Here is a 24571-nt window from a genome sequence, read left to right as displayed (position 1 = left end):
TTATCTTTCCAAGTGTTTTGTACTCTTCTAGTCTTTATTAACTCCTGGTTGTCTAATTCTTTGCAAAAGTAGCTTTTCACAACTTTATTCTCATTGTTTGCTTTATCTCCGTCGTACGGCAATATTGGTCCAGGTCTATTGTTACATCTATGGTACTCATTCTTATTGAAATTTTTTTTAACGTCGGTTCAGTGGGGAGAGGGAAAGGGAATAAGAAAAATTTGCAAATAAGACAAATTTTATTTCCCTTTTGGAGTTAAGGCTTAAAAATCAACAAAAAAATGGAACACAGATTTGGGCAGTTACTTTAAAAAGAATAAACATGGGACACCTGGGTGGCTCAGCAGTTGAGTGTCTGCCTCGGGCTCAGGGCATGATCCTGGATTCTGGAATCGAGTCCCACATCGGGCTTCCTATAGGGAGCCTGCTTCTCCCTCTGCCTATGTCTCTGCCTCTCTTTCTTTGCCTCTCATGAATAAGTAAATAAAATATTTAAAAAAGAAAAAACATAAGTACCTGGTGACTTGTTATAATTGAAGAAAAAAATGTGTTAATCAGCAGGGAAGATGGGTCAGCAGTAGAAAGCAATAAAGAAAGGAGAGTCACAAACTAATTACCTTCATCTGAACACTGTTTAGGGGAGAGTGCACTGTGGCCCAAGGACTTGATTTTGATGCCTAGTAGCAAAAAGAGTTCTACTGTGACAGTTTTCTTTCTGGGTGTTTTATCATGACACCTTAGAACCTTCAAATTGCATAATTAACTTTTCTTGTTTTGATTCTATCCAGATTTTAAAGCTACTTCTCTCCTATAATTTGAAGCCCCATGTTATCTCCTTATAAAGAATGTACTGTCAAGGAGAGTCATGTGTTCACACCCCTTCGTGGTATTCTTGTTTTCAACTTCATTCTAAATGAGCTTAGTTAATGTCAGTCTAGCCCTGAGAGACCAGTTCATTCTTAGTTTTCACAAATCTGATTTCTTAACTTGTAAGACAGAGAGTAGATCTTATACTATTCACCAAGGTAGTGCTACCCTATGAAACCTCTCATTAGTCAGCCAACCTACCTTTTTGGCAATAATCTAAACTTTTTTTAAGATTTTATTTATTTATTTGAGAGAGAGAGAGCACAAGCAGGGGAGGGGCAGAAGGAGAGGGAGAAACAGACTCCATGCTGAGTAGGGAGCCCAATGCAGGGCTCCATCCCAAAACCCCCAAGATCATGACCTGAGCCACTCCAGTGCTCCTGATCTACTTTTTTGATTGAGGTTACTTGAATCCAGTATGGGGCTCTTTTTGTTAGGAACTTTTTATTTAAGGTTTTCTTCTTTCCTTTATTTAAGAAAGTTTTACGGGATAAGAGTTTCAGAGATAAAAGATAAAAGGTTGGGGAGAAATATTCTCTTCCAAACTTGCCTTACTCACATAGGCTTTTACTAGAGCTTGACAAAACCACCATCTTACAAATAAGTTTTCCACAATTTAAGGTTTTCTTTCCAGTCTTTCCTTTTGATGGTGCCTTTTCATCCTTTCCAATATTATTCTAGGGCTTATCACTTTTTTCTTCTTCCCCTCCAGCTTGCCTGTTTCCTACTTTCTGGGTCAGTTTCTTTTCCTTTTTTAAAGTTATGCTTTCTTAATCAGCAGCTATCTTTTCCTCTGTGCATTTGAATGTAATTTTCTGGAAATAGCTTTTGTAGAAATAATTTCTCTTCCTTTATTTTTTATTCCAGGATGATACTCATAATCGCAATTTCAGATCATGTATGAGAATGATACCATGCTAATTGGTTTTATCTGCCTTGTTTGTACTTTTTTTATATCAAACTTTCACTATAGTGAGACTGAGCTTTTAGAAGTTCCTGAATTTATCTTTAGATATCCCACCTTTTATTACCATTAAACTGCTATTAAAGCAGAGTCATAAATCTGATAGCACTTCAATCATGTGTCTGACATCCCTTCTGCTTTCCTGTGGACACCCATATACAAGTTCCTTAGCGTCATTGTTTCAATGGAAGTAAGACACAAAGTTATTTGTTGCTTTATTTTACTGAGTTTTTATATCTGCTGAGCTATCCAATCTGTTCAGATTATTTAGAAAATAAATATAATTAGAAAATTGATCAAGCATATTTTAGTTAAAATACAGTACATTCACTCTTCCAGTAATTTTAAAGACCGTCAAATGATTCACATTCAGGATGTCCATACAAATAAGGAGCTGATACTAAGTATATCATGTACATAAATAAATGACCTGTGAGGGAAACATTGTAAGGCTATCCATGAAAATTGGTTTCCCTAAAGAGTCCTTTATGATATAAGTATTAACAATTTAAGTTGCTATAAATATTATTGTTTTGCATATCATAAGAGCTTTACATTCTTCAATCAGATGTCACTCTAATAAGCTTTTCTAATTTGTTTTTAAGTGTTCTTCACAAAAGGATTATGTCATTCTTGCCACTCGAACGCCACCCAAAGAGGAACAAAATGAGAATCTCAAACATCAACAAAAAGCTAAGTTGGGTAACTTGGATGAAGAATGGACCACAGAACATGCCAACCAGGTCATCATATTTGTCTTTTTATATAGTTAAATTGTGCTTATTGACTAACAAAAGTACTTTATCCTCATTACTAGACTAGGATTTCAAAATACTCATTTTTAAGTTTTCAAAACTTGCATAGTGTATCAATGATAGAAGTATTTTCTGTTCTGTTTCTTCCATGATTATATTTTTTCTTTTTTAATGATATTTTTTCATTTGTTGATTACTTGTGTCTAGTTTTAAAAAGTATTTTTTACTTGAGGTTAAATAACCCACCCAAGAGTACATAATAAGTGATGGAACTGGGATTGATTTGAATCCAGGCTGTCTTATTTAAAAGTCTTTGATTTAAAAAAAAAATAATAAGTCTTTGATTTTATATGCTGTGCATTTCAATTATTCACCTTTATGCATTTTATTTTTTAATCTTTGTTATTAGTCCTTTAGCTTATTTCCAAATGTTCTTTAAAATAATACTAGTTATTGATAATATAGTTGCTCATCAGATTGTTTTAAAGACCTAACATAGGGTCTGGGAGAATAAGATGATAGTTTGGTTAGGTTTTTTTTTTTTTTTTTTTTTTTTTAATGTTCTTAGAATGTATGTTGTAACCAAAGTGAAAGACATTATTACCACAAGAGAAGTGAAATAAGAGTAGAAACGTGCTATAAGAATATAAAATGGTGAATCATTAAATACCTGTCAATGGCTGGATTCAAATGGCTTCAGAAAAGGTTCTGAACTTGTAAGATGAATAGGGCTGTTAGTAGAAGTCAGAGAACATATTGAACATACAAAGGACAGTATGAATAAATGACCCAAAGGCATGAAAGTTAAAGGCAGGGGAAGAGCAAGCAATTGGGTATAATTGGAACATAGGGTATATAAAAGAACTTAGATATAAGGCTGAAAGGGGCCAGTTTATGGATGGTTCTGGAATGTCATCCTAAGAAGCAAGAGTTTGGTAGATAGTAGCTCTATAGTAGACATTCAGAGCTCCCTATCTTGGGAAGGAGTTAATGTGATCAGTAATTTAGAAAATAATTTCAATGCCTTGCTACAGTGTAAATGGAGAGTAGAGATACTGAACATCAGTTACTGTAATAGTTCAAAAAAAGATGATGTGAGCCTACACTAGATGAGCTTCATGAGGATCTGTCACATCTGTTTTGTTTATGGCTATCTCCTCAGTGCCAAGCATAGTATTTCCATGGTTTACAAGAACTCCAAAATATTGATAAATGAATACGTGAATTAACTAATGCAGTGGGCTAAAACTTCACTACCAAACATGCCACTCACAGAGCTAGTAGCAGGATAATGTAGTGACGAAGTAGACTAGGACCGAAGAGCATTTGAGAAAGTAGCTAAAGATGACAGAGATTTCTAATCTGGATGTCTAGGAAGAAGATGGTGTTGCCATTTCATAGAAGGAAACAGATTTGAGAGCGAGTGAGAGGGAATTGTGACTACTTAAAAGTAGTCAATGAATGTATTATGTCAGCTAACAGGAAATGTTAGAGTAAAAGTAATCATTTTCATCTCCCACCAACTTTAAATTTTTTAGAGATGTGCATGTTTATCTGTATGTGTGTATGTATTTGTGATGGGGGGTGGTATGTAGTGAAAGAATCTAAAAAAATTTTAATATCATCTTCTAATGAAAATATTAAATATTTTAAGCTCAAATCCCAATGGCTTCTAAATAATTTTGGACTCCAATTGTGCTTTTGGTTTCTTTTAAAAGTGTATACTTATACATATGTGTATAACATATATATATATATATATATACACACACACATATATGTATTGAGAGATGTATATCATATATGTACACACACAAACATAAAATTTTTATAGCAAAATAAGTTAACCTTTTTGCCTCTAGAAAGAAACGGCTAATTTTATGTGTGCGTGATTTTGAAAACATGCATAATTCCCATGCTAAATATGAAAACTTTGTTCTTTATGTGTCAAGCTTGTGTTACTATAATGAATAGAATTTATTAATACAGAGGGAATCACCAACAGACACAATGTAAATGTATTCCAGAATAGACTGTGGTAGCTAAGAAGATTTAACTTTCTGACCAGTTTTTTTATGTACTAAGTATACAAAAAATAACCAAAGCACTTTGATCTCTGAGTTTAGTTGGTAGAAAAAATTCCATCTGTATTAAGAACTAGCCACAATTACATGAAGGGAAATAACATGGAGGATAAATTGGTAGTATGGATCAAAAAACCTTAAAAATATGTATAACTTCATAACCTAGTAATCCATCTCAAAAAATTTATCCTAAGCAAATAATCCCATGAACAGAGAAAGCCTTGCTAGAATTTTTACAGTATTATTTGAGTAAAGAAAAATTGGAAATAACATTCATACTCAATATAATAAACAGATATAAAAAATTGAAGTAAACATAAAAAATAGGAAACAAATGATTTTTAAGTCAAACTCCTTCTCTTCAAATCCCAGGCTTTAGTATTCTTCTTTGTAGGTATACAGAGTTAGTTGAGAACCACTTCTTCCCTTAACTTCCAGACCATCACATACCAGTAATCATAACACAGGCTTGTGCGGTAAGTTCCATGGGAAAACAACACCAAAGTCCTGTGGGACCTGGGAGATCAAAGTATCAGGGAAGGCAGCTTCCTTAAGGTGACTTTGAAGTATTCAACAGAGTTCAGACACATAGAAGGATAAGGGAAAGTCAGTTCACGCTGAGGCAGCAGCCTGAATGAAGGTGTAGAGTTAGCCAGATATGTGTATGGAGAAGAGTGAGGACTTCCTAATATTTCAGGGGAAGTAATATCAAATGAGGCTCTGAATATCAGATAGCTAGATTTTAGAGTCTGAAATACCAGTAGTAGATACATTTATATATTATTTAGGTGACAGTAGAAGCCATTGAAAATATTTTAGAAGATATTTCAGTCTGTAATCTCATGAGAAAGGGGTTTATAGATGTAGCTAAAGGGTATCATTATTAATGGTATTAAATGGCTTTAGTTATAAAGGCCAAAAATTAAGGACAGTCGAGGAAGATTGTGTACATAATGATGCCCCATTCATCATGGTTATCAACTATTTCTCAGTATTTTAACCTGTTTTTCAAAGCTCCCACCTCAGTGCTATGTATATAGTTGGTACTCAGTATTTACTGATTTAATTTTTAGCTTATCAAACACAAAAGATTTCATATAATGCCAAATGCTTATGTTAACTAATACTATATTTCTATTTTTAGGTGTCCAGAATGCTACCAGGGGGACTTTTAGTTCTTGGAGTATTTATCATTACAACTTTAGAAATGGGAAATGATTGTCAAAATGCTCTGCGTAGAGTAAGTCTGAAATATCAGAAATTCTTAATATGACCAGTTACTTTTTTTTTTTTTTTTTTTAAGTGTGCTCCATGCTGGGCATGGACTCACAACTCTGAGATCAAGATCTGAGCTAAGATCGAGAGTCAGATGCTTAACTGACTGAACCACCCAGGTGCCCCAAAGTTATATCTTATTTTAATTGATTATACTATGTACAGTGATCCTAAGCATACTTAGATTAGCATTCCGTAATTATGCTGGGATTAAGTTGAAATAGCTTTTTCCATCCAACTGCTTGGTATTTTGAGTGTAAAAAAAAAAGTCAATATTTCTATTTTCAATCAAAGCTATATATTTTAAATAACTTTAAGTTTAAAGATAAGTTATTACTGGGGCACCTGAGTGGCTCTGTGGTTGAGCATCTGCCTTTGGCTCAGGTCGTGATCCTGGGGTCCTGGGATCAAATCCCACATCAGGCTCCCATAGGGAGCCTTTTTCTCCCTCTGCCTTATGTCTCTGCCTCTCTCCCCATGTCTCTCATGAATAAATAGATAAAGTCTTTAAAAAGAAAGATAATTTTTTACTATTATGAGACAAATTATAGTGGTTTTAACAATTTTTCTTGTACAATAGCAATATTCTGCTAGAACTTCCTTCTAGTTCAAAGTGATTGGTATAATGTGAAAGTGATAGATTGTGATTCTTCACCTGTTCAATTTTCTCAAGATCCTGAGAGTAAAACATAATCAGATACTTATTCTTTATTCCTGGGCAGAGTATCTATCATTTGTCCCCTCCTGTATGTTTTACTCCCATACCAGTAAATTGGGTAGCAACATAGTCTGTAAATAAATATGAAGGTCTACAAGCTGTTTCCCCTTAAGCCCAAATCTAAAGCAAACTTTGTGCAGGCAACTTTCATCTTTTTTTTTTTAATACTCAGGATCCAGATGAGCCTTCAAAAAGTTCTTTCCCACCCCAAGAGGGGGGGACCCATAATCTTGAGAAGTGCAAAACCCCACAGAATCAAAAAAATTTTCTAGTAAAAAAGTCTGTAGCTCATAAGAATCATAGTTGCTACAGATTCTTCCAGTTTTGTAACCTTTCCTGTCAAATGTCCCACATCAAATCTTTGCTATTTGTGCCTGTCAAATGTCCCACATCAAATCTTTGCTATTTGTGCCTAAGGGAGAAAGGGAAGAAAATGGAGATATTCCCCTCCCCTGGCAAGTTACTCAACTTTCTGCTCTTTTCCATTGTAAATAAATGTACCTTTTACAATTGTTCAACTTCTTTGACATTTTGAAATATAATCTAAATGTGTATGTGCTTAATCACGATGGTTGTAAATCCTTTTGTGATTGGGACTGGATTGAAGAAGGTGAATGTGGGCTCAGTGCTAGAGGATACAGTTGGTCCTTTTATCTTTTGCTTTTGTATCATTTTATTCCTAAGAGGCAAATAAGACTTTAGAAAGGCTGTATTTCAGGCCTTATTGAGTTTCCATTTTCTGACTTTTTTTCCACTGCCCATAGCGAGGAACTTTGTAAGAAGTAACCTTACAAAACTAGTGTCTCCCATAAGGTCATTGTTGAGAACTTTGTTAGGTTACATACTATCACCTTTGAAGAAATTTCTTTTGATGTTATTATCAAGAAAGTTATGTCTCTTCTCATCAGTTGTATTCAGTTTATGGACAGTGTGAATTAGGTAACAGATTAGGTTTGGCTGTGTACACTATTGTTAGGAAGTTTAGAATTTATGACTCTTGGAATGCCTGGAGGGCTCAGTGGTTGAGCGTCTGCCTTTGGCTCTGATCCTGATCCCCGGGGTCCGGGATCAAGTCCCACATTGGGCTCCTTGCTGGGAGCCTGCTTCTCCCTCTGCCTCTGTCTGCCTCTCTATTTGTGTCTCTCGTGAATAAATAAAATCTTTAAAAGTTTATGACCCTCCACTCATATCAAATATGCATTTGTATAATTCTTATTTCTGGCATAAATGTATGTCACTATTTCTGATTTTTTTATTTTCAATTTACATTATTAGTATATTTTATGTGTATATAGTGCCTTACATTTTTTTTGTGACATTTAAATAAATCTCAAGTGGGTGGCATGCTTCATTTTTATAGGTTAAATATCACTTGTCATTTCTCATTCTAATTAAAATAGTCTTTGTTCTGTACTTTTAAACTTAAATGCTAATTGCCCAAAATTAATTTCTCATGTCCAGCAGATTGATGACAGTGATTTTATATTTAAAACTCAAGTTTTATAGATTTCTGAAGATGGAATCCAAAAGGTTAATAAATCAGTTTCACTTTTTTTTCTTTTTTGAAGAAAACAAAATTTAATGATAGAATCATAGAATTTTAAAATGAATTAGGAGCTTAGGGACATTATAATTATCTTTTTCCTTGCACTCACTTTTGTTCTCTTATTTTTTTTTTAATACTTTTTTCTTTATTTATTTATGATAGTCACACAGAGAGAGAGAGAGAGACAGAGACAGAGACACAGGCAGAGAGAGAAGCAGGCTCCATGCACCGGGAACCTGACGTGGGATTCGATCCTAGGTCTCCAGGACCGCGCACTGGGCCAAAGGCAGGCGCCAAACCGCTGCGCCACCCAGGGATCCCTGTTCTCTTATTTTGTATTAAGTTAATGTGTTTTCCTCCCTTTCAGCTAATATTTGCTATGGAAAAATCTTTGAATAAAAGGAGACTCTGGAATTTCACAGAAGAAGAGATCTCAGAAAGAGTGACACTTCACATTTGCTCTTCTACAAAAAAGTATCTTTTATTTAGGCGTTTATGTTTTAAACTATATGATATCAAAATAATGTTCCTGCAAGTTTTTTTCCCATTTACTTATATTTTAAAAACAAGCATAATTTGGAAGTTTTTCCTGTAAATAACACATAATTAGGACTGCCAATAATAGTAGTAGTAATAATGGTTTTTAATCGTGTCTCAGGATTGTTAAAGAGTTTGAGAAAGATGGCAAGGACTGGGGATTCTGAACTCTTTACCAGCTAACTGCCCCTGTCCATTGAAGCTCAGTAGATCCTCTGCTGAGTGGTAGATGCCTGACAATGCAGGCAAAGTAATGCTTTTATCTTGTTGAATTTTCACCTCCAATTCAAAATGTCCAATTAAAGCACAGATGTATTGAGCTGGACAGTGTAGGACATCCAAGAAATTTTTTTGTCTTTAGCCAAGAACAAGTGACACTGGAAGCCTCCTTAGGGCCTCCTTAGCTGCTTTCCTCTGTATCTTGCCAGGGCAAGAGTATCTCCTGAGCAAGAGGCAGCCATACCAAGGGAGCGAAGCAGTGTAAGGGCCCAGTAAATTAGGCCTTGCAAAAGATAAATTGAAGAAGAGACCATTCCTACAGAAGCTGAGCTGGTAACTCCTTTGGTATTTAAAAGTTCCATGTACAGGCGCTTTGACCCAATAAACATTTTCAGTCTTGACTCCATTCAAAACAGCACCTCTATTTTTATAGAGGGTGTGTATTTGAGGGAAATTTTGCAAGTGTTTCCATTCTATTCATTGTGATTAGCAGGATTTTAAGCAATAGGGAATAGCTAAAGCACCACAAGTATTACAGTCAGAACAATTTTTGTGTACATGTATTAGTCTATGCAAAGTGTGAATATATATATGTTTATTTACAAGATGTACATGTATTTGTGCAAACATATGTAAATATATGTGTATATATATCTTTATATGAAATGGTATGATTTTGTAAAAACCCTTAGATGCGTGCACTTTATTTTTATTTTTTGATGACTTATTTTCTTTTGATTATCAAAAATTACTTCTCTTTCTTTGGTTATTTCTGTCCTTAATTAGTAAAGAATAGTTTGTCGAACTTACGATATCCGTGATCCAAAGGTAAGAAAAATTGCTTTTTAAAAGATTTGTATTGAAAAAAAAAAAAAATTGCAAAGTATTTTTAAAATAAAATTCAGTTATTTAGTTTTAATAATTTTTAGTGCTTTCATTTCCTATTGGTGTCCACAACCACCTGCAGTTTTTTAAAATTTTGAAATGTGATTAATTTCATTACAAGCAAGGATATTTTATTTTTTGTTCAAATATTTTTATTAAGCTCCCCCTACCTATTTATGCATTTAGTATTATATTTGAGAGGCTGGTAGTAGTAAAAGCATCTGGGCCTTTGGTAGTTGCGTAGTTAAGTAAGCCATCTACTAGCAGAATCCAGACTAATGTTTTGCTAAGTTGTCTAAAAGCAATGTGAAAAAAAGTAACTTTGCAGTGTAGTGTTAGCAAGGATAGGACAGAAAGGAGAGTATCTGGCACCTGATAGTTGCTCAGTGATTATTTGCTCCACACATAAGCTTCTAATTTGATACTGTTGAAGCTACAGATAAGAACCAGAGGACTTGTCAGAATTCTACATGAACTGTCTGATTCTTTTCAACCTACCTCTGGGGGATGGAGCTGCCAAGGCTGCCTGGGATGTATTGAAGGGTAGTGAATTTAATGCATGCTTTATTTCTATTTAGTTTTAACTTATTGCCCTTTGATGAGAGAAGTTGACCAAAATATATTAGGTATCAGCTTGTGTGAGTTAATTAGGTTGTACGTTTTATAGTATTTTATTGATCCACGTATTTTACCTGAATCACGTATTTTATGTTTTTCCACCTTCCCCACTGCTAAAGAGTTCAGCAAAACCAGCAGATTGGAAGTACCAAAATGGACTGTCAACATCATGGCTTCCGTTAGAGTGTACAGTTCATGTTAATATTCACATCCCGCTGTCTACCACTTCTGTCAGCTATACACTGGAGAAAAATACAAAGGTATCAGGGCAAAATGAATTCTCCTTAGTCATTGTTGAATAGATGATCTGCTTTTATTCTGGTTGTCTATGCCATTTTATAATCCTCAAAAATCACATGCTAATTATAATGATATTATTATGGGTGACTAATTTATTACCGCAAGCAAATTAGAAATTTAAAGATAGGACAGCATCATAATACTAATGTATTAGCATGATAGGTACTTCATAGATATTTGTTGATTAACATGTAGCTAAGTACATTGTAAAACATCATTACGTTAAATATATAAAAAAGGTATACTGTTTGGTCTTTCTTTTCTTTGATTTTATTTTCTCCTTTCTAGTCCTTTTTTGTATTTCTGTACATTCTTTTGTTCATATCTCATTTCTCTTCTTTTGCTGGAGCTTATTTTTTTTCTCCTTAATATATATGTTTTTGAGGTTCTTTCTCTTTTCTCACTTTCTTTTAATATAATGGGAATTACTGAATTTTGTTTGACTTTGGTCATGTAGTTAGTTATTATAAGCCTCCCAAGTGTGTAATACAATGTTAGTTTAGGATAAAGATTAGAGAAACTCTTATTAAATATGGCTAAGTTGCCAAACTTGGGGATATCCTTTTTTTGTTTGTTTGTTTATGAAACTGAATAAAAGCACAGCATGGAGAATATAGTCAGTGATATTGTAATAGTGTTGTGGTGACAGATGATAGCTACACTTGTGAGCATACTATAAATAAATTGGATCACTGTGTTGTACACTTGAAACTAATGTAACATTGTGGGTCAACTATATGCAAAAATTTTTAAAAATTTTAACTTTATTTATTTATTCATGAGAGACACACACAGAGACAGACATAGGCAGAGAGAGAAGCAGGCTCTATGCAGGGAGCCTGATGTGGGACTTGATCCTGGGACTTCAGGATCACAGCCTGGGTGGAAGGCAGATGCTCAACCACTGAGCCACCCAGGTGTCCCGCAAAAATTTTTTTAAATACATGAAGAAAAAATGGCAAAATGTTAACTCAAGAAGTAAATACCACCTTACTGATTACCACATTAACATTTCAGTGTATTAGGTGGAAAAAACTGGACCCTAGGGAGTTTAATAGAGGTGGCATTATATCTGAAAGATATCCATGTTGTGTTCCTTTTAAGAACGGACTTGTACGCTGGGCTAAGCAAATAGAAAATGGCGTTTATTTGATTAATGGACAAGTTAAAGACGAAGATTGTGACCTCTTAGAAGGACAGGTGAGTTGAAAGGAAATCATTTTACTTATGAAATTATATGTGCTTAAGGAAAAGTAAAAGATGACTTTTCTGTCATCTTTTCTGTAGTTCTTACCTTCATGAAAACAGTTCCCATCTATTTCTTATTTATTTTTTTAATTTCTAAGGTCTTTTAAAAGTAAAGGGCAAATAAATGTGTGTTTTTTTTTTTTTTTTTGCCAGAAAATGCTAAGAGATTATTTTGAATTAATTGGGATCCTGAAATCTGAAGAAGGGAGTGTGTGTCAACTAAATTCTATTTCCAAATTGCAAACTGCTTGCTTAAAACTACTTTGATAGCAGTTTAAAGACCAAGTTTGGCCATTTTCTAGAAGGCATCTTTATAGGCTTTTTAAATAGCTTTGATCTATCTGAAGACGAACTTTGGTAATCTCTTTAGTGCAAGGGTCAGTGAACTTTGTAAAAAACCAAGTAGTGGTTTAGACTTTGTGGGCCGCATAATCTCTAGCAACTATTCAGCTGTTAGTGTAGCATGAAAGCAGCCACAGATGGTATGTAAATGAATGATCTTGATTATGTTCTGTAAAACTTATTTACAAAGACTAGAAGTAGTCTGGATTTGACCTATAGGCTATAGTTTGCTAATCCTTGCTTTACAGGAATAAAAGTAGGGAATTAAAGGTTTTTAAGAGTACACACTGATTGATAGACAATATACAAAGTAATATATATATATATATATATATATATATATATATATATATATAAAGCCAATATAAAACAAATAACAAGACTTTCTTTTCTTCTAAGTTGATTAATATATGTAGGATAGTTCCTAAATTGTCTTTTGTATTCCATGCCAGTGTCAGTATTTGAGTTTTTTTTTAATTTTATGTTGCTTTTTTTTTTTTTCCCAGAAAAAATCTTCGAGAGGAAATGTTCAAGCAGCTAGTCATTCTTTTGATGTCAAAGTGCTAACACAGTTGGTAAATATTTTAAAATACTACTTATCTAAAATACATTATTTCTCAGAGTAACTATAATGAAATTGTATTGGTTTTTATATTTATATTTTATATTTATATTTATAATTAAAGTCAAAGAATTTTAGAGATGTAAAGTGTAAAAATGTCCAATTCTAGGAAATTTATTTCCAAGAAACATTATTTTAATAAGACCTAGTTTGGTTTTTTGCCTGAAGGCTATTAAAATTTTAGCATCAAATAGTAATTTAAAAATATATATGTAATTTTTAAAAATATATAACATCTAATATATACATACGTACGTGTATATGTGTGTAATATTTTAGGATGTAGTTTTTATGAGCAGAGTTGTAGTTCTTAACTTAAAAAGATGTGTGCACAATTGTGCCAAGAGTTGTCATATACTAAATTTTGAAGTATATACCTTCTCTAGGTAAAAATCACACGTTACCAGCAATTTTTATATTCTTATATGGTTGTTTTAAATTACACATCTTTTCAGAATTGAAACTTGGCTATCTTGAAGAATAAAAAATTAAAACCACTAATTATTCCTAAAAGTATGCATGCAGAACAGAATATTTTTCTTTGTATTTTTAAAAAAATTATTATTCATGAGAGACACAGAGGGATTGGCAGAGACATGGGCAGAGGGAGAAGCAGACTCCCAGTGGGGAGCCTGATGTGGGACTCAATCCCAGAACTCCAGGATTTCGCCCTGAGTGCAAGGCAGACCACTCAACCACTGAGCCACCCAAGCATACCTTATTGTATATTTTTGTACAGATACAAATACTGCATATTTTTTTAATTGAGTAAAATAGACTTAAAAGTAATTTTGCATAGGAGAATGTTTTAATTTCTTCTCTTCCTTCTCTGTGTTTAACAGTATTTACTAAATTGTCATTGGACTTAATTCTACTCAAAATGAGTTCTCCATTTCTCTTCTTAATGCCTTTGAGTTTAGAAGTATCCTTTATTTTAAAGCTATTCTTGTACCTATATGCTTTTTACTAGATATGGTTATGTGACCTCTTGGTTTTTTAAATAATTTACTTAAAATTATTTTAGTGATAAAATTGGAGTTGGTAGATGTGTGCACTCTGGGAATATAGAGAAGAAAGAATATTATGAGAGATGATTTATTGTTATATTTAATATTACAAATATACAGTATAATAAAATTACAAAAATGTATTATATATATAAATGTATAAAAATGTATATAGATATTATACTGTATAAAAATCATACAGTATAATATCTTTTTATCAATCATTCCACTGGTCAGCCAGCTGGAAATTTTAAAATGACTAATATATAATAAGTAGTAAATATTTTTCCTACTCAACCTCCCTTAAGTCTTGTTGATTCTTCCTTTGCAGTGTTAGCTCATCTTTTATTTTCCTTATAGTCTTACTGCCACTAGTCTTACAGCATTATTATTTTATCTGTATTATTTTAAGTAACTCTTAACTGGTCTCTCTCCATCCATTCATTAATGTCCAAAGTTCTTTTCTGAAAATCCTGATACCTTTGTATATATCTTGGAATATCTTCTATATTTCCAATTTATCCTGCATGTAACCTCAAATTATCCTATCTGAATCACAGTTTGCATCCATTCACTTGTTACTTACTTATTAGTTTTTTCCAGAAATATTTATTGAGTATGTATAAGAGTTAGGCACTGATTGTGTTAATCACCTTGTTTAAAATTCCTTAAGTGCTCTATACTGACAACTTAGAAAAGTCTAATTTAAGGTTCTTCATAGCCTCAGGGTGCCTGTTCATTAATATCATACTTATTGTTTTAGATCTTTGCTTTCTATGCCTTTAAAATCATGTTTATTTTCTGGTGATGTGTCTTGCCAGTACCATCTTTTCTTTGTCATTCAGTCAGTCAGAATCCTATCTGCACTTTAAGATCTACCCCAAATGCTACCACTTCTGTAGCTTCTTTTGGTCATCATAACCAGAGGGATCTTTTCTTCTCCAAAATAACCATATCATTGTCACAGAAATTCTTCCATTTATGACCAAGTTAGGTTCCCAGAGCCTCTTTGTTAGCTAGTTGTTCCTAAGTCCAAAGAAACCAAAAGGAGTTGACATTTGTAGAACACAGGTACATTTCCACCAGAAAGAAGTCAATGCTTGTATCTTTTGAAAACTCTCCATGTGTGCGTTTATATGTATGTGTATAGTCTGTATTATATAGTCTAGTCTTTTTTGGAAAATAGTGCCCTAATTTATACATACATACTATAAATGTGTTATATGTCATAAAACATGTTAGATATTAAATATATAAAATAAAATATATAGTGGATAAAGGAAGCCCACCTTATTGATACATTGATGATCCTTACAAGTATGATACAAATATCATAGGAAGCTTATTCCAGATACAGTATGAGCATTATTACCCTGCTGCTTGGTTTGAAAAGACATTTTTTAAACAGACTTGGAGCCTCTTGAACTATTTGGTCTGTGACTGATTTCTTACCAATAAGACCTTTGCTGTGTTTAAGTTTAAATTATTAAAAACACACACAAAAAAACCAAACTAGCTTTGGCTGAATTACATCAGACATTGACTATTCATGTGCTTTCAGTAGCTACATATTCAAGCCTTTCTGCTTCTTTACCATTTTTCTTCCTCAGTTCCTGATTATTCTTTATTACAGAGGCACATAGAGCAATATTCAAAGTTTCATGATTTGTTTTTGTTCTTCAGAATTGACCCTATTTATTCCAAGTATACTTAGAATTTTTATCTTTACTGTGTCTCATTTGGGGGGGTATTCTTTTTTATTTATTTATTTATTTTCTTTTTGGGGTATCCTATTTTAAAATCACAATTTTTGTTCCCATTGTGATTTTATAGGCTTCCAGTAGTACTTTCACTGTTTTAATGCTCTACTTGTTTTGTCATTTATTAAAATAATAAGGTTAAAAATATCTGTGAAACATCTCAAAATTAAGCATGAATTAACATTCTTTAGATTATGGAAAAATGAGATTGTAAGATAGAAGCGACCACTTAAAACCACAGTTGGTTGCCTTTTTGTTGACAAAAGGCAATTTTTCTGGTGGTAACCACAAGCAACCCTTTTTGTTGCAGGGGAGCACATAGCATTACTTTTAGCCTATGGAAGTTAAGAGTCAAAAGTATATAATTAAGTGAGTGTCTTTATACTGCTTATCATTTTAGCAAATTTATCACAACCTCTGTATTCCAATGATTTTTTGTGCAAATCTTATATTACATACCATATATGTCTTACTAGATGGAAGATATACTAGATATATATGTCTTCTTTACACATCTTTTCATCGTAACAATACTTAACTGAGTAATCTGCAAATAATATGTTTTTAGTGTACATGTTAAATAATGTTATTTTAGGTAGTCATGTTAGAAAAAATTTAGATGTAGTTGTGTTTAACTTTAGACTGCATTTAAAATACTCAGAAAATAATATATAACTTAGGAAGAATATGGAGGCCTTTTAAGAATTTATGGGAAATACTTTCAAACATTTGGTTCAGTCAAAAATTCTATCTTGCTTCATGAAATGGGTTATAAAATGTTTAAATGTTTCACATAGTTAATAATTGTTGGCTACTAGAACCTAAATAGATTTTGTTTTTCAGCTTCTGAATTCGGACCACAGATCCACAGCCACAGTCCAGATCTGCAGCGGCTCTGTAAACCTTAAGGGTGCTGTGAAATGCAGAGCCTATGTTCATAGCAATAAACCCAAGGTTAAAGATGCTGTGCAGGTACAAAAGGAATAACTGGTATATGAAAAACAGAAGCATGTTAATATAACTACTCAAAAATGCTAAATTTTTTTTTCAATCTCAGATTTCATAATTATTAATTTGATTTTAACTGATAATCAAATCCCAAACTATTGGCTAGTCCATATATACACTGTAATTGGTCCCAAGATTTTCATATGCAGGGTATCTATTTTAAAATGCCTTTTTTGAATTGGTATTATACAAATTTATCCAGTGCTCCACAGTCTGTGATACATTAGTGCATTTGAAATCATTCCTTTGGAAGGAAATAAAACTTTTTAAATAACAGGAAAAGTATTCATTGTAAGTTTTATTAGGTAGGATTCTATAATCTGGGTAATTCAGAAATTTTAAAAATGATGACTGGTACTTTGGTCATAGTTACACATTTCCTAATTTGGAACACTAACATTATTTGTTTAAGTGGAAAATTTCATTCATTTATTTGGTTTCAATTATTTAAATGAAGGTTAGGCAAATTTGACATTTAACTGTTCGTGTGTCAGTAAGCATGTTAAATAAATGGATATTAAAAAATGGAATGATGTACCAGTTATTTTGGTGGACATGATTATATAGGAAAGTCAATTGTGTTGGGGGAGGGTGGTAATAAAATAGTACAAATTAAAAAAAAAATAGTACAAATTTAAAGTAATGAGTTTTGTTTCTTACTGTAATTTTTGTTTTTTCATAGGCAATGAAGAGAGATATATTGAATACAGTTGCAGATCGTTGTGAAATGCTATTTGAAGATCTGCTTTTGAATGAAATTCCAGAAAAAAAAGTTATGAGTATAAAATTAAGAACATTTTTTGCATGTGTTGAATTGATAAAAATAATAGGATATCAAAATGTAGTAGATATATTATCTTTTATAACTACCTATATCTATGTTTTATAATAACATGACATCTTTTAATTTTCATTGTCATAGTGAAAGACAACTTTTCAGTTGCCACCCCCAAAAAATGTTTGGAACACCTTATAACAACAAATTTGGGGATCCCTGGGTGGCGCAGCGGTTTGGCGCCTGCCTTTGGCCCAGGGCGCGATCCTGGAGACCCAGGATCGAATCCCACATCAGGCTCCCGGTGCATGGAGCCTGCTTCTCCCTCTGCCTATGTCTCTGCCTCTCTCTCTCTCTCTCTCTGTGACTATCATAAATAAATAAATAAATAAACAAAAAAAAAACACAACAAATTTGTCAGCATTTAACAGTCATAGGGAGGGCATGAATGTCTGCCAGAATGGATAAACTGTGTTCATATTTTGTTTTATTTTATTCTATTTTATTTATTTATTTATTTATTTATTTTTTTAATTTTTATTTTTAAGATTTTTTTACTTATTTGAAAGAGCACAAGCAGGAGGGGCAGCAGAGGGGGAAGCAGGCTCCCCACTAAGCAGGGAGCCTGATGTGGGGCTAACCCTAACACAGGACCCTGAGACCATGACCTGAGCTGTATATAGCCACTTAACCAGCTGAGCCACCTAGGTGCCCCTTTGTTAATATTTTAAAGCTAATATTTTAAAAATTAATATCTGAGATTTTTTTAAAAAATTATTGAAAATAAAAATATTAGTGTTAAGTATTATATAATAAATTTTTAATAGGTATTAATTTGTGGTATATACGCAATTGATCTATTCATACTACATTTTGCTAAATTTTTCTTAATTTAAATACTCAATATTACTCTGGCATACTTTATTAGATTTTTAAAAAGCCTGGGTCGTGTCTTACCTTTTTATAATTGTTCCATTTCAAGAAGTATAAACTACCATTTCTGAAATTTGTATTAATAATAGTTTTTACTCAAGTTATAGCATTGAATACGCTTTTCAAAGTTACACATTTTTCTCTGTTCTACCATTCAGGTATGAGTACATTTGCAATTCACAGTTGAATATGTACATAATAGAAACATATATATTTGCTTGTTAAGGGAATATTTTTATGTTCATAGGAAAAACTCTTGTAGTACTGCTGATAGCTAGTATATTAGGTTTGGTGGCCTAGTCACAATCTTTTTTATATTCCTAGTATGATACATTAGCGGAATTGCCAGATTTAACATTAGTCCTTCCTGTACTCACAAATAACCCTGAAGCTCCATTTACTAATAGTGTGTAGTTTTACTGAGACGTGAATTTGAATCTTCTATGCAGCATTTGGATTGAGATTTTTGTTTTAGGAAGTATGTAAAACCTGGCCAGTTAGTCACCCAGTCAGCCTATCAACCTCATGTCAGGGTGGCCTTGTTTTTTACCACTTAACTTTGTGTATGCAATAACTCTAGTGGTGCTAAACATTACTTCACTTTCTGAGTAATAGTATGTGCTACAACTGAACTGTGAATTTTAAGATTTTCGGGGACATGGGGATGCATTTACCATTAATGCCAAAGATCTACTCTATTACACACATTAGTTAGATACTCTGTTCCATCTAACAATGCTTCGTAAACTGGTATTGTATGACTGTTTTGGTATTAATTTATATTAAGTAGGCTAGTATTTTGAAATTTTTGCTGATGGTGAAGCAGTAAAATGACTTCTCACAGCAGTTGTGATATTTATATATTAAATGTGATGTATTAGAGGTTAACATCATCATCTAATGTTATCCTAAATTTTTTAAAAAAGTTTTCACTGGTAATTGAGTAGCCTTTGAGACCTGCGTGAAGAGAATGGGCAGTGTAGTGTTTTGGAAAAAGAGGACTGATGTACTTGGGTTCTGTGTCTACTTTGCCACTAGCGGGGAGTCACCTTGGACGAATGATTGAGTCTGTCCAAGCATCCATTGTCTTATCTAGAAAATAGGAATTACAGTAGTTACTCTTTGAGATTGTGAGATTTAAAAAGATAATGTTTGTAAAGCCCCTAATACAAATTGGTAAGCTATATGTTCAGTAAGTGGTAGTTACTATTTTATTGGTGATAATAAAGAGAATTACTTGATAGTTGTCTTTAAAATTTCCTAACTTTAATTTTTGGGAAGTATATTATATTTCAAAAAGAAAGCAATATAAATTTATATATTTTTAAACTTTGGTAACAGGAGATTTATTTCAGCAACATGTTAGTTGATCTTAAGATATCACGATCAAAGAATAAATTGCAAGTGTAATAATACAAATAAACATACATTTAAAAAAAATATGTATTTACTCATGAGAGACAGAGAGAGGCAAAGACGTAGGCAGAAGGAGAAGCAGGCTCCATGCAAGGAGCCCAATGTGGGACTCATTCCTGGGACTCCAGGATCACGCCCTGTGTCAAAGGCAGACACTCAACCGCTGAGCCACCCAGGCATCCCTTTTTTTTTTAAACGTACATTTTGAAGTTGAACGTATATACTCCAAATTGTTAGATTTTAGATTTAGGCTTCATAGCTTATCTTTCTTATATACTGGTAAGATTTTATAGATTTGTAGTATGGTAAAATGTAGCATGTATGCCATGAAATTAAGCTGAACTAGAATATTTTTGCATGCCTAAGGAAGTCTGCAAAGGGCATATTAACTTTACTTACTTAATCTTTAAAATATAGTCTTTGAATTCTGGCTATCCAGATGAAAGAACTTTAGTAGTTAATGACAAAAATATAAGAAGTCCAATCATTCCTTTAACTTATTGTGGTCTTCCCCTTCTCAGATTCCCCTTAAGTATTCCAGAGCTTCATTATTCGCGTTCAGCCTACATTCAGTCTTACCCAACTTACTCTCAACAGATGATCTACTCATTGTGAAAACTGAGGTCTCTTACCTTCTTCCATTCCTACATTCATATCCATCCATACCACTTGTGCTCAAAGAACACTTATATTCCTCTGCCTTTGGTCGAGGCTTTGTTCTCTGGATGGCACTTCTGTTTGCTTCATACAAATGTCTTTCATCTTTTAAGAATTAACTCAAATACCAACTATTCTACACAATTTTCTATAATACAGTAGTATGATTTAGGATTCTATTTGTAACTAGTAAAACAATTTTTTTAATTTTTAAAAAATATCATTATTTGAGAACTTAATGTAATCAGTATATCCAGTTACTTAAAAACAATCATGTTAAGTGTATCATACAGATGCAAATGGTTAACATATAGTGTTTTTTAGTGGATGATGTATATTCTGCTTCTATTTTTACAAAAAAACACAATTCTTAAATTGCCTTGAATTTTTTACTCTGTTTTGGACTTACTCAAATAATGTTTAACTAGATGCTCTGCTGTGGGAATATTCCTAATGGATTCTTAGAATACTTTGTGACAAGTATGTTTTCTTAAAAGGTCTTCCCAGGACTCCTGGGTGGCTCAGTTGGTTAAGCGTCTGCTTTTGGCATAGGTCATGATCCTGGGGTCCTGGATTGAAGCCCCGCATCTCCCTGCTCAGTGGGGAGCCTGCTTCTCCCTCTCCCTCAGCTTGTGTTCTCTTGTGCATGCTCTGTCAAATAAATAAAATCTTTAAAATAAATAAATAAATAAGTAAGTAAGTAAGTAATCTTCCCATTTTTAAGCTCAGACCAATCAGAAAACTTGGTTCTATTTAGATACTAAGTGGCTAATTTAACTTTTTAATTTGAAATTTTTAAGTTTTTTTAATGAGTAATTTAAAATTACTGTAACTAATGCTTTAACATTTTATTTATTTGAGACAGTGTGTGCCACACAGCACAAAGTAGGGGGAGGGGCAGTGAGAGAGAAAGGAGCATAGGGAGAGGAAGAAGCTAATTCCCCACTGAGCAGGGAGCCTGATGCAGGGCTAGATCCTAGGGCCCAGAGATCATGACCTGAGCCGAATGCAGACACTTAACTGATTGAGCCACCAAGGCATCGCAACATTTGATTTTATATCAAGCATGTTTTATTTCCTTTTCAGGCAAACTAGAATTCAGTTTGAAATAGTTTTAAAATTTTGCATGCTAATTACACTTACATATTGTAGCCATCTTTGAAAGTTTTGAACTTGTTTTAAGAAACTGTAGCCCAAAATAAAATACATTCCTAATTTCAATGTGTGGGTAATATACATGCTACAGTAAAAGTTGCAGGAATATAATTTTACAGCTAGGAGGCAGTCTGATCAAAGAGAAATTTTTTTCCCAGTTCTCATATGACAACAAGATAAGCAGAATCTGGCAGGAACACAGAATTTAAGTCATAGCATTTTCTGTGACACTTAAGGCATTCTTCATCATCTTCAGTTTGTAGTCATATAAAGCTACCACTAGTTTCTTGACAAGGAACTATAGATTGCTTTTAAAGTAAGCCCTAGTTTTCTGCTTGATCTGTGCATTGGTAACTTATTTAACCATACCCATTGCTGAAAGAGGTGATTCTTTACACAAAATCTCTGTCTTTGTTAATAGTTTAATAGAATGGATGTTGTTGAACCAAACAATAATTATGTGTTTATGTAGAACAGTGACAGTATTAGAAATTGGGGAAAATATATTTTACTTTGTGACTATTCAAAGAATGAAACATTTATTTTTTATTTAGATCCATATTATTTTTTCTAAAGATAATTTAAGACTGTTTACAAAAAGGTACTACAATCTAACAAGATAAAAAATATTAGCAATAGGAATGAAGCAAAGGGAAAATGAAAAAGCAAGATGGAGTTGGTAGTAAGACTAGTATACAAAACATGTATCTTAATGCCCTACACATGCTTGAAATGGGGGCTAGATCTGATAAGATAAAGTCAGTGGTAAGATTAGTCAAAAGGTGTGCAATTATGTCCTGTACATTTGATATAGATGGGCCACTAATTTGACTCTAAACTTGCATAAAGAAGAGAAATATTTACAAAATGCAGTGTTTGTATGGTTAAACAAGAAAAACAACAATATTGGAGACCAGGAACAAAATTCTCCTAGTTATTCCTTCATAGGATAGTGGATAATATAAGAATATATAACTTACAAAAAACAATATCCTACATTGAAGGCAATGGTTAAGTTTATATTTCATAGGAATATCATTTAGTCCCTTGCAGAGACCAGGAGTATTGAGGTAAAGCAGAATTCAGTAAGAGCAATTTTGTATCTGATCAATTAGAAAATGAAAAGGTCCTTTAGGTTTTATTTTTATTAGTGTATATTTCACGCAAATATATCACTGATGCTAGTGACAGACCTATCTAAATATTGATAATGTTCCTCCTCCTTTTAGATTCTGAAAAAGAGTTTCACATCCTCCCTCACCGAGTTTTTGTCCCCATTCCGGGATCTACTGTAATGTTATGTGATTATAAATTTGGTGATGAGTCAGCTGAAGAAATGAGAGACCATTTCATAGAGATGTTAGATCATATGATTCAAATAGAAGATTTGGAAATTGCAGAGGAAATAAACACAGGTAATTATATGATGTGACTTGAGAACCTGATTAGACTTTTGCTTAGATGACCTATGAGCCATCTAGTTTAAATATGTCTTTAGATTTCTTTAACACTAGTTCTGTTTGATACTTTTGAGGCATTTAAAAATATGTCTGTTTAATTTCTACAGATAGAAACATGCAATCTGTGTTTTCCTGGAAAATTCTACCAAAATTTAAGATACTTCAGATTTTCCAAGCCTAGCAAGTAGGTCTTTATAAAACAAGTTCAGCTTTAAATAGTGAAATATATGGCTTTTCAGTGTTTCTTTTATTGTAAGAAAAGTTTGCTTAAAATTCACTATCTTAATTATTTGGTTAAGCTATTTTTTTAAATGTGTTTTCCATACTAGTGGGCTTTATTTTCTTACCCCTTCATACATTTGGGATACTAAGCTGAAATGGGCATTTCCAAATGTTGTAGATCAAAATTATTTTTATAAAACACAGATTTGCCGTACTATCTAATTATATAACACAGTTTCTTCCCCTAACCATCACTTTCACATTTGACCTTATATTTTAGAGGCTGTTATTGTTTTGCTTTGTATTCTTTTGCTTTGCTTTGTTTTTATTTTGTATCAGGTGAGATCAGGATATGAAAACATATCTATAAATACGTGTGAGTATAGGATAGACTTCCTGAAACAAAAAAAAAAGTATGTGATAAAGGTAATTATTTGCAAATATCAATAAATACTGAGTAACTATCAAGCTTCAGATTTCTGACATCGTAGTAGTCACTAGGTTACTTTTGAAAATGAATGTTTATGAAATTTGAATATAGCAATTTTCAAGTCTTTATTCTAATTCTTAGTTATTCTTCTGTGACTTAAGTAAGTCCTGCCCCCCCCCCCCCATAAGAGTGTGTGATTCAGAGTACTTTTGTTAAAATGATGAATCAAGTAAGTATTTGGTTGGTGAATATCAAATCTGTCGGTAAGGTTTCTGATTAGTTAGAGACCACTGTGCTCGTTATTGTTGTTTTCAACAACTCCAGGTTAGTATTATGATGTGGAACGTTAAGCATGTTTTAAAGAAAAAAAATACTTTAAATTGCTCAGTATCTGATGTTAAAGCAGCAGCTGTATTTTAGTCCTTCAAAAACTAGTATAAGAGATAGTTATAGCATATTCCCTAACCAATAGATATTTTGAAAATGACCTGGTAAACATGTGTTTGCTGCTTTCTGAAATATGTTTTCCCAGATTAATGGCTACACTATCTCTGCCAACTAGATTTAGCGTCATCAGAGTAGGGATTTTTTTTTTAATTAATTTTTTTTTTTTTAGGGATTTTTTTATTGTTTTGTTTACTTCTGTCTCTAAGTGTCTAACAATACTTCATTGATAATCTGAATGAATTTTATGTAGGATCATTAGAGTTGAACTTGTTCATCTTTTTTTAACACTGAAATCTATATTCCTCGGAGATGAGGATTTAG

At 32.8% G+C, this 24571-nt stretch overlaps 1 protein-coding gene across 2 annotated transcripts in view; it reads left to right on the top strand.

Moving 5' to 3' along the window:
- ODR4 (odr-4 GPCR localization factor homolog) overlaps nt 1-24571 on the top strand; it is a 41074-nt gene that overhangs the window by 3112 nt on the left and 13391 nt on the right. For both annotated transcript variants that reach the window (XM_041754847.1, XM_041754858.1), the window contains 10 exons: nt 2437-2574; nt 5815-5910; nt 8577-8683; nt 9757-9793; nt 10588-10728; nt 11873-11968; nt 12865-12933; nt 16591-16719; nt 17438-17528; nt 22921-23106. In XM_041754847.1, coding sequence (XP_041610781.1) covers nt 2437-2574; nt 5815-5910; nt 8577-8683; nt 9757-9793; nt 10588-10728; nt 11873-11968; nt 12865-12933; nt 16591-16719; nt 17438-17528; nt 22921-23106 — 1090 coding nt within the window. The remainder of the gene's footprint in view (nt 1-2436; nt 2575-5814; nt 5911-8576; nt 8684-9756; nt 9794-10587; nt 10729-11872; nt 11969-12864; nt 12934-16590; nt 16720-17437; nt 17529-22920; nt 23107-24571) is intronic.

This window comes from Vulpes lagopus, chromosome 1, assembly GCF_018345385.1.
Source record: "Vulpes lagopus strain Blue_001 chromosome 1, ASM1834538v1, whole genome shotgun sequence".
NCBI lineage: Eukaryota > Metazoa > Chordata > Mammalia > Carnivora > Canidae > Vulpes > Vulpes lagopus.
This window is presented reverse-complemented; position numbering and strand designations above follow the sequence as displayed.